General features: G+C 35.8%; 1 protein-coding gene across 1 annotated transcript in view; it reads left to right on the top strand.

The window, feature by feature from the left end:
• LOC140159030 (uncharacterized) overlaps positions 1-3,607 on the top strand; it is a 43,623-nt gene extending 40,016 nt beyond the window's left edge. Inside the window, 2 exon segments of the mRNA XM_072182354.1 lie at positions 124-819; positions 1,939-3,607. Coding sequence (XP_072038455.1) covers positions 124-819; positions 1,939-1,960 — 718 coding nt within the window. The 3' untranslated portion in view covers positions 1,961-3,607.
• Positions 3,608-12,122: the final 8,515 nt, after the last annotated feature.

Here is a 12,122-nt window from a genome sequence, read left to right as displayed (position 1 = left end):
TAAATTTGACAGTGTCTTTTGTTTTAAATGTGTAACAATTGTTCTCAACATTAAGAAATTTTCTATTCTAATGACTATATGATTTGAGTGGTTTTAAACCTTATCCTTCCTTATCTTTTTCAGTGACTTCAAAACCAATGATGCCAAAGACAGTATAACCAAGAGGACTCCAGTGAAAGAAGAAATAGTAACTCCAGCCAGGAGAAATCCAGTTGAAAGTTCCAAACCTCCAACCATGATACCATCCATCACCTCATCGCCAGCTTCGCATCATTCATCACGAAGTGCAAGCCCTGCCACGCATTCATCATCAACAGTCAACCCCATGAAACTTGCTGCAGCAATGAAAAGACTTTCTTTAAAACCCAGCAGCGCACAACAAAAAAGAACTGCATCACCATCGCCTAGAACAGACGTCCGAAGCACACCAACTAAAGATACATTAAGTGTATCAGATCGTAAACAAAATGGCCGAGGTCTCTCAGAGACTATGCCTACTGCAAGTGCTAATAGTTCTAGGAGGTCTTCTATCGCATCGTTGGATCGAGCAGCCCGACAACGTGGACTCTCACCAGAACCTGCCACTCCAGATCGTCGGCAGTCCGTGAAAGACATGCCAAAGAAAGCTTACCAGGAAGAAAGTAGGACTTCATTGAATACTTTAGAAGCAAGACTGAAGTCATTGCAGTCTTCTAGCAAAGCAAGGAAAGCAGCACTGGAACAGAAAGACACTGGTCCAGCAGGGGATGCAGCTAGGAAACATACAAGATTTGTACTGCCTTCAAGCAAGAAGTTTGACAAAGCCAGCAAACCAAGAGGGTGAGTTGATCATTTGTAAAATAAATCCACACCTTACATATCAGTTCAGAAAAAAGCAACATGACATTGGCAATGCGATTGTATATCAATTTACCCTGTGCTAGGGGGTGTGCCCACCATTCAATTTCATACTAAGACACTTCTACTGTCACTTCATTGTTATATTATTTCAGTTTCCAACTACTACCTTATACACTAGCCAAGTTCACTGTACAAGTGCCTAGTTGGTCTTGGTCAAATTCACTAACATTCATCAGTTGTGACATTTGCAGTGTGTGAAGGGTAGTTATTTTGAATGGTGGTTGGTATAATTGGAAAAAGCTTTAGAAAAACATCTTGAGTTACATAAATAGCACATACTAATTGTTTTTTGCAAAACAAAATTAAGTAACACTCAGAGATACTTCAGAAGTATGTTTTGCAAAGTGCAACTAGATTGGAAATTTTAAAATACTATGCAGAAATATAAACTGAAAAAACTTAACCTTAGAAACTATTTGGCTGATTGCTGATTCTATTTATCTTTTTATCAATAGCCACACAAGACAATGCCTTTTGTTTCCAATAAATATTGTAAACAAATTTGATGCATAGCACAGATAGCTATTTACAGTATAGCAGGAAAATATCATATTATTTATTCACACATTTTCAAGAAAAGATATTTGACCCAAAGGCTCTCACGTGTTCACCACCAGATTCTTATTGCAGTCTCCTGCACAGGTACCGTCACCAAGATACTTGGCTGGCACTGTGTAGTACCAGGGGATTATTAGCTTTGAGTCCTCTAAGATCTGGAGAAAGGCGCTTTATAAATCCAAAATGTATTTATTTTTATTTTTTAGTTTAGTACCAGTGCAGTACCACTGCTAGTGCATCCTATGCTGTAGCTGCATTGGTACTGTGTAGGTTATCTGTGTGCACCAGTCAGGTACCTTGGCGACAGTGTGACCACAATAGAAATCTTGTAGTGTAGCTGTTTGACGCTGCAGATAAAAAAAAACTGTTCAGAACTATTGAAGTTACAAAGATTAATACCACTAAAATATCTCGTAAAAACACAGTAAATGTCAGTATTTAATTTTTCAAATCATCTTTCATTTTCCATCCTTCTTACAGAGATGACAATAACCAAGTATAGAGATGATATGGTGCATCGCTGTCGTGACCAAGAACCTGAAACCCCAGGGCTACAGAACTAAGTGGCTGAAATGTGCTCCAAATATGCTGATTATTTTGTTCATGTTTTGGGTGTTAACCGGGGTGTGTGTATGTGTGTATATACATCCCATTGATTGATAGTTCAGGTCAAGTATATTCTTATGGGGCACAGATTTCCTTACAGTGCAGACAATGCTGTACTATAAAAAGCCTAAGTTTACAAGGTTGAATCACCAAATACACTTAAGGATTTTTGAATGGTTCAAGGAAATATATTCATATATGTCTTCCACTACACATTATTTCTATGAGTTTAGAGAAGAAGCTTTTGGTTCATTTAATTTAAAGCAAAGTGTTGCTTAGCTTTGTATCTGTAAGTAGTTGCAATTATATTTAAAGAATGTTTTACATGAATCATCAGTTGTACAGATTCTTGGTGCTTTTGTAAAATAAAATTTCATCATCACAATGTATTTATTGATAAGGCACCCACCAAGTTGATAGCTTGTATATAAAACTATGCAATGCAGCTAATTATTAAAATGATTGAGTGATCACAAATAGGCTCCATAAGAATTTCATGTTCTGCTTGAATGTATATTTCATTCACTTTTAAAATCACACAGCCAATCAGAAAAGCTGTTAGAAAAATATATAGAGTGCATAAATATTGTATATTTGACCAGTTAAAATTGCCAATATCTCAAATTTAAGAAAATCTAAAAAAATGGATTTTAAATATCAGTTTTTGCATCTATACTTTTCATTTATTCCACTGCCAGAAATTTTTTTATGAAATTTCAACCTTAGGAGAAAGTTATAGTACTTTTTTCTAAATTTGGTCTATCATACCTTTTTGACCATTTACTGCAGCAGGTCTGTCACAGTTATTAGTGAAAAAATGCATTCTTATAATTTGACCACAAATTTAAGTTCTTAATTTTATATTTTTTTATTATTAGTTTTTGTACACAAATGTTTCAACTGTGTGGTATAACAATAGACAATATATCCCATATTCCTAAAATACGGCAACTAGCCTACATTTTTAAAGTTCCCAAATTTGTGTACTGATCCATAAAAGAAACTTTACATTTATCAATAAAAGCATTAATTTTGTTAATTGATTACAGCTTCTTGTAATTATATTTTTGGCGAGAGGCTAACATACAATCATGATAATGCATAAAAGTCTACCATGGCAGCTTACAGTATTTTAATTGTAGTATTTCTTTTAAGCCTTGACATCCACCTTGATATCCCAAACATGGTTAAACATGTATTTTATTATGTATAGAAACATTCCATTTTGAATACATTTATATATTTATTAGTGTGTGTGATATGATAGTTATAAATAAATCTATGCAAATCATTGTACAAAAACCAGCAACAGTATCTGTGTATTATTGTTTGAACAGAACTATTTTTTTAAAATCTGACACCGGATTAAAAATAATAGTTTGTGTCTGACATCATTTGTCAATCAAACTCAAAAAGATATTATCTATTTATGATTTGCCGCGATGATTGAAATATCTGAAGTACCATGTCAACAATGCCTAGTTTCTTCCCTTGTGAAAGTACCAACATTTTTTGCCATTTTCTGTGATTCCTTTTCGCCTATGAAGGCACAAAATGAATCCAGCTTCCTTTTACACACTAATAACCAATCATGGGCTGTGGGGAGTTGATTGTCAGATGCAAACTAATTGGCTCCAATTATATAGTGGTCATAGAAATGAATATGTTGGCTTGAATCACTGGGACAAAAATGACCAAAGTGGATCTGAAAAATAAACCAGGCCAGGACATATGCAGATTTACTACGTTCATCTCATAGTGGGCCCAAACAAAGCCAAATGAGCTTTAGAAAATGTTCAGCCATATGTTTTAGGTTAAATTTGAGGGTGCTGAACTCGAATCCACTACATGTAAAAAATTGTAAATTAAAGTTGTCAAATTCTCATTTCAACGAGATTTGATTAATTTTAAAATTTCACCTGTATCGGGTAGCTGCCCTTTTAAATGAAAATTTGACCACTTGACTCAAAAAAACATTTTACATGCAGTGGATTTGAAATCAAATTTGAATGTTATTCTTTACCCAAAATGCTGAATTCCCTGGGCCTCAAGGAAGAACAGATGATTAATTGTGTTTTCAACTGATTGAGTGTCCCAGGTTAAAGAAGAAATAAAACAAACAAACAAACAAACAAAAATTACTAATAACTGTTATGAAAGATTTCTGTCCATTTTAAGCCGAAAAACCTGAGGCAAAGTGAAAGAACCCCCTGGCTAATTTGGCTATTGAACATCAAGTTTTATGGTTGGGGGATTTAATGTCTGAATATGACAATATGTTGGAAATTTGCTCTGTTGACCAACAAATTGGGCCGATTCTATTTAGTTGCAAGTTGGGATATGTGTAAACAATACAAAATAGCAAAAAATCAGGTTTGAAAAAAAAAACCAATTTCATATTATAAAGAGTTCCTTACATGAAACATAGGACACCATATTAGCTTGTGCCTAAATGCTTTGAAGAATATAACAGATTTGTTTGGGCTGCTGTTATTAGCGAACAATGTATGTGAAAATCTCCTTAGGCCGGTGCTTGAAACCGGATGAGTTATTTACGTAAAACAAGTCAATAAAATAAAACACAAATATCACTACTTCTTCATTCTTTTGATATCATTATTTTAATCTGTTTTGTGGTGACTTATTACTGGATATAAATATCAATCGCAGTTTAATAGCTCACTTGTGGTAATGTAACAAGTACATGAAAAGAATTCTACATAATAGCATTATTTTAGCATAGGACCTTTAGTTTACTTTCATGATTGATAACAGGTATCATGATGTAAACAAATATATGGTCAATAAATTAAAATAGTATGAAGATAAAACAAGTCTGGTACTATCACACGATATATAGATTAAACTTCAAATTTCAACATAGTCAAGGAATACAAAATAATGCAAGTTTGTCCTATATGCAGGCAGCATTGTATTATCATAATATGCAATGAATACAGTATAGAGGCCCTGCATGCTTTTATCGATTGGCTCCAATGAAAGGATTTGAACCGATGTCCTTCACCATAATCATGGCACAGTGCAGTCCATTCAATCAAATGTTGTCATCAACCAATTTGATCGTAGTGCATTTGTTATGTGTGTGATGAGACGAACTGTCGCAGTAGATTGCAATCATGCTTTTCTTGAATGCACTTGAGAAGTCCGCCATATTTACGGGATGATACGTCATATGCACAACTTCTAAAATTTGCTTCCCATAACATGCCTCAAAGTGAAATGATATCACAAGATTTTTTGAGGGGCCCCACATCCCAGATACCTCAGTAACAGAATGAAAGCATTCAGTCATTCTTTTTCTGGACATTATTAGCCTGGACACTGATATCTTATGCCCACATCATGCCAAGTAATTGTAAGGAGTGTACTGTTTTTTGATGTTTTTCACATCTACATCCGTTACTTGATCAGAAACGCAATTGCCGATATATCGATCGCAAGTTGTTAGCAGGCACCAGTATCCACTTTCTAGTGAGCTGCTAGTTATGGATTTACAGTGCCCTTGTAGCTTTGTATCGTTGTACAATCGCTACTGACGTTTGATATCTAGCAATTATTCTGTCACTTGCTCACATGTCTGGTATGATATGGGCATTAGAAGATAATACTGTGTACAATTCATATCCAGGCATGAAAACTGGTTGGTCTTGAAAAAAACCAACACTGAAAACCATTTTTTTACCATTTTCTGTGAATTTGATTCAAAAATAGGCTGAAAACACTGAAAACAATAATAAAAAACACTTAAAATTTTCATGCCTGCATATCATCATGATCATTGTGATCACACATTGCTGGATAGAATCCAAGTATAAACCGTTCACTGCTAAAAATCAGTAATGTCGCCCTCTGTTGACAGAAAACAATTCAAAAGCTTGATCGCTACTCGCGCTCAGCGAGTTGCCTGAAGTGCTTCACATGTTAGAATTTATAGTGAACTGTTATTCCGCACTCTGTTGTATTCATAACAATATGTTCATTTACTATCAAAGATTTTGTTTTTAACGGTCCAACATTTGAAGAGGTATTCAGGAATGGGGCTATTTCAGTTTCAATCCATATATCCCCTATGGAAGACACAACCTTAATCTTTCACATAGGCAGTGTGAATTTCAAACAGGGTTACCTACATGGCTGCCTCCATTTGAAATCTACACCCCTGTGTGGCAAATTAAGGTCATATATTCCATTGAGGGTGTATAGATTTCAACTGGAATAAGCCCACTGAACTTTAAATGACGCTGCTAAAAAATGACCTGAATCTGGCAGTCCGGGATTGCAACAAACTTATCCATCAATGATCGCATACCATGCAGCCAAATTGCAGGGAAGTGTATAAAATGTGTATTTTTCATGAAAGGTATAATATTCAATTTGTTTAAAATAACTAAATATTCAACAATACATGGATGTACATATTAGTATATAGAAACTCAAAACAATATTTCTTGACTACCTGATTGCAATGATTGTTATAAATGGCAAATATATTTAAAATGCAAATAATTCTTCTATGACAGCAATGTTTGCTTGACTGCTTTAATACTGAAATGGATATCTTCATGCAGTATAAATACCTGCTCATATCAATACCCTCCTAAATACCGAATTTGATTTTGTCAAATGAGGCGATGTTCGGTTGACAGGACAAAAAACTGGCCATTGAAAATCAAGATTATGTGATTCGATCCGATCCAATTTAATCTAGTTAAAAGGACGTCCACACTTTATTGACCTGTTTTCATAACAATTACTTTTCACATGGGTTATTCTATTTGAAATACCCCCTGTGGAAATTTTCACAGCCATATCAATTCCAGTTGCACCTTATGCTCATGTTTTATGATATTCGACTGACTGAAGACACTGTGAGATCACAAAATGATGGTGTGTGAGTGTCTCATTTGACTGACTGGAGACACTGTGAGATCACAAAATGATGGTGTGAGTGTCTCATTTGACTGAGCAGAGACACTGTGAGATCACAAAATGATGGTGTGAATGTCTCATTTGACTGACTGTAGACACTGTGAGATCACAAAATTATGGTGTGACAGTGTCTCATTCGACTGACTGTAGACACTGTGAGATCACAAAATGATGGTGTGACAGTGTCTCATTTGACTGACTGGAGACACTATGAGATCACAAAATGATGGTGTGAGTGTCTTATTTGACTGACTGGAGACACTGTGAGATCACAAAATGATGGCGTGACAGTGTCTTATTCGACTGACTGGAGACACCATGAGATCACAAAACGATGGTGTGACAGTGTCTCATTTGACTGACACTATGAGATCACAAAATGATGGTGTGACAGTGTCTCATTTGACGGACTGGAGACACTGTGAGATCACAAAATGATGGTGTTACAGTGTCTCATTTGACTGACTGGAGACACTGTGAGATCACAAAATGATGGTGTGACAGTGTCTCATTTGACTGACTGGAGACACTGTGAGATCACAAAATGATGGTGTGACAGTGTCTCATTTGACTGAACGGATCCAATTCCATCACAAATGTAAAAATTTTAAATACCAAAACTAATATCAATTAAACAGAATTCAATTCATACCCGTGATTCATAAGTCATTGTAGTTGAGAATACAAAACAGACAAACTTGACATCCAAAAACATAATAAAATAATAATATAAACAAATTGATAATATATTGTGTGATCTGTTATGAAAAGTTAACATAAAACACACTCAGGTCATTGTATTACATAATATATTGTGCATGGAATAAAAATGTATTTAAATAAAAAAGACATGACTATACAGAATACGTTTTTGTTACTGATTGGTTTGAAATAATTTTAAATAAAATAAAACATATTAGTGCACTGTGAATAAATAATACACTGAAAAAAAATCACTCTTATCTTTCATTAGTAAGCAGGACACGCCCTGACAAGTGTGTTGCCCATGTTATAAATCACGGTGCTATTTGGTCATTTTCTTATTTTGAGGGAAAGAGCAGAACTACCCTTTAACACTTTGAAGTCAAAAAGACATAATTTCTTAAGATTATGCCTAGATAGTGTTGTGCGGTGTGTGTGTGTGGGGGGGTATGGGCCTAATTACATTGGGAACACCAATCATAGACCATTATCACATTAACCTTCCCACATAATAGTGAACACACAGCAACGATGGATGCCCTTTTTTCCCAAATGCCACCAGCGTGCACATAAAATTGTCAGAATGCATTTGTGATCATGCCCGTATTGTGGGTAGGGCTCTTGGTTGGATTGTAAAAAGTCAAAGTTTGGCTGCAAATGTTTATATTGCACAAGTCCTTGTTTAAATAGGAATTTCTGGTGTGTATATCCATATCCTTGGTTGCTGTAAATACAAGTAGGGCTGTATGTGTCGGGTGGTGTGTTTGTGTCACGTGAGCGGTGTGTATGTGCTGTGGTTTATTAAATATTTATGTAGAGTATGCAACAACAGAAGCGGTTCATACCGGTGCACTATGCTTGCTGTTGGGGAAGTGCAGATGAAACTGTTGTATTGTATTGCATGGCACCTCAGTGCATTGTATGTATTGTTTCATGGGCTATTTTGGTATCTGGAAACAAAGGTATTCAAAAATGGTCTTCACCCTAAATTTAATTATGAATTGCACAAAATAAAAAACTCTTTTTTCAGAAACTGGCCTTGATAACAAAAGTAGGGTTGAGTACCAAACCGGGGCAGCAGACCAAAACTATTGACCATGTTGGCATGCCATAGGTATGCCGGGACAGCAGACCAAAACTATTGACCATGTTGGCATGCCATAGGTATGCCGGGACAGCAGACCAAAACTATTGACCATGTTGGCATGTCATAGGTATGCCGGGACAGCAGACCAAAACTATTGACCATTTTGGCATGCCATAGGTATGTCCTGTAACTTAGACCAAAACTATTGACCATGTTGGCATGCCATAGATGCCCTGTAACCAACGAAAATGAGAAGAATGACAGACTTGTTCCAGTGCAAATACAACATTGCTCTATTTCAGCTTAAATAAAATTCTAAATTGTCAAAAACGGTTAAGAAAGTTTACAAGCACATTCACAACAACAGAACAAATAGCAAATTCAAAATGTTGCTTTGGGGCACATGTTAATATTTCTGTGTTTGTGTAAACACAAAAAAGAACACTTCGCTACCAAAAAAGCTGGAATGAACAAAATATTATAAAATAATATTTTTCCATACCGGTAATGTTGTTATATTAATTATGATACAATGAACAGAGGCAAGGTATTATAAAACCAGGCTGTTCCATTTGCAATCTATACCCATCTGTTTTTAAGAGTCATAATAAGCAATTCCAGTTGAAATCCATACACCCCTATGGAAGACATGATCTTAATCTCCCACACAGGGGGTGTAGATTTCAAATGGAGTCACCCATTCAGGTAACTCCATTTGAAATTCACACTCTTTGTGTGGAAGATTAAGGGCATGTCTTCTACAGAGGGTGTATGGATTTCAACTGGAATTGCCTAACGAATTACCCTAAAATAAAGACTTACTCACTTGTGTTTTGCAGGAGTGACATATTTTCATAATTATGGTTCTTTAATTCACATAAGCAGTTCTTTAATAACTAATTTTAGCTTCCTTCCGTTAATATTGATTCTAACATGTTAGTTCAAAATGGAATGTTTTTCAATGGTATAATTGATTCTGGTATATCGTCACTGGGCGGGAAAAACATTTTTGCCCTTGAACATGGATGAAGCAAACAATTCAATATAAAGTCTACACCTACAAGGCTTTATCCATTTTCAAAGGCCAAAAGTAAATTTGAGGTGTTTCCTGCATGTACTTTTGGCCCTTGAACATGGATGAAGCAACCTCTTCAATATAAAGTCTACACCTAAAAGACTTTATCCATGTTCAAGGGCCAAAAGTACATATGAGGTTTTTCCCACCCAGTGACGATATATGCCTCTTATTAAACACATGGCTTACAGATTGCAAATGTTACATCCATATCCAATGACATTAACTGACATAATTGAGTGGGTTTCATCTACTGTACACAAGTAAAAAATATCACAAAGGTTGTTTTCTCTTACGCTCACACTCATCTTAGTTATCTAAGATTGAATATAATAATTAACAGGACAATTGCAAGTGGTCTTAATGTATTAGTAGCACAACATCAGCCATTATTTGTAATTTTTTGTCTCAATTCATGAGAAGTCAGCCGCCTTCTTATGTACAAAAATCATAATTTAACAGACTTCTCGTTTTTTTTCTTCTTCTTTTTGCACAAGTTTAATATGATACACAAAGTTTTCACTGTACATTTTACAAAATAATGTTTACAATAATTGATAATATTATTTATAATAATAATCAGTATGCTCTGGTTTTTTTCATCATAATTACTATACATTTGTTTTAATCTTCTTAATTAGGACAAGCACCTCCAAAAATGTACAATATTATAATAACAATAATTACAATACATCAGCACTGCTGTGTGTGTTTTTGGTGAGGTTTATCAGTCACTATACTGGACAGCCATTTGGTGTTTCCATACTTGTATTCTAAAATTTATGTATCCTACTCAAAATGGTTTATAGCACTTTCATCATGACAATATTTTTGGCAACTTCACCATAGGTTCGGCCAACAAGTGTATTTATTGGCTTAATTCAACTCAGAGAGGCAGGTTGTATGCATATAGGTGTTGGGGATGGAGGATGACATCGGCATCGGGGGTATGTAGGGGTGTGTGGGGACATGCCTGTGTTGTAGACCATTTAGATATTGTCCCGTTTAGGTATCACCCATTGTGTTTACAGATTAAACAGATCATGCACATATGATTTGCAGTTTGTTTCATTTAAATGAAAATACAGGTACGAGAATGGTGGTTGGTCAGGCTACAAAATAGCCTGAATTCAGGCAAAAGCCTGAAAAGTCCATGCCTGAAAATACCTAGACAAAGCGACACTGTTTGGGTGTCAATGTCAATGTGTTTCATGTGTTGGCTGTTGGCACCCATACATTCGGTGGAGGCTTGTGTCTGTATTACATGTGAATATTTATGTTGCGTATTAGGGTGTACTAATGTGTGGAGGCATGTCTGTAAGTGTTTGTATGTCAATGTGTGTTGTGTGGTGATATACACACATGTGAATGTATGGAATGTGTGTGCATGGGAGTATGGGGTGTGCATGTGCATCTGTGTTTTTTTTTGTTTTTTTGTGTGTGTGTTTGAGTGTGCATATATGTTGGGGTGTGTGGTATGTATTGTGTGTGCATACATGTGCATGTTTCCCTTGTGTTGGAATAGACAGTCATATTGCTGATTCTACAATGTAAGCCAAGAATGAATGCAACATACACGCATCGGGAAGGAGTAAACAAATTTCAGAAAACAAATATGTGATGCACACTATCACCAAATGGAGGCTGTACACTGAGGCAGGGTCTATTGCTACATTCATAACATTTTGGCAATTTATGATAGCTGTCTAGCGGAAGTCACACAACTGGTAGGTATTGCTCCTAATCTACAGCATGGATGGGTGGTAGTCTCTTCCAAAGGCCTACACTGCTGGGCTGGTTTCATTCTGAAATGATTCAAGTGTTTACAAATAATGAGTTACATCCTTGCACAAAGTAAAGGTCACTTTTGGTCTTATTGGCCTCTCCTTCTTATGTTTTAGCATACATTCACTTTATATAAGTATTACCAAATGTCCTCCATGATATGATATACTTAGGCGGGTAGTTCAAGATGCAATAAGCATACCCATAGTCACACCATGTATAAGGTTACCCATGGGATAGGTATCTAAAGGATTTCATCACCAAGATTGTTTGATAAGTAGCCTGAAAAGTTGCACATAGTCAAATGCTTGTTTGCTATAGTCCGTCTCGTCTCAAGTTGAGAGTAACGTCATGTTGGATTTCGTAGTTGCCCATTCAATTCGCGCGCTAACCTAATCCCGGGGCATATACACACATGTAGGAGGGCAATTTGATGCAACTGTGTAAATACCCCGATTC

Source organism: Amphiura filiformis, chromosome 8, assembly GCF_039555335.1.
Source record: "Amphiura filiformis chromosome 8, Afil_fr2py, whole genome shotgun sequence".
NCBI lineage: Eukaryota > Metazoa > Echinodermata > Ophiuroidea > Amphilepidida > Amphiuridae > Amphiura > Amphiura filiformis.
The sequence above is the reverse complement of the archived record's forward strand: the minus strand, read 5'-3'. Positions and strand labels throughout refer to the sequence as shown.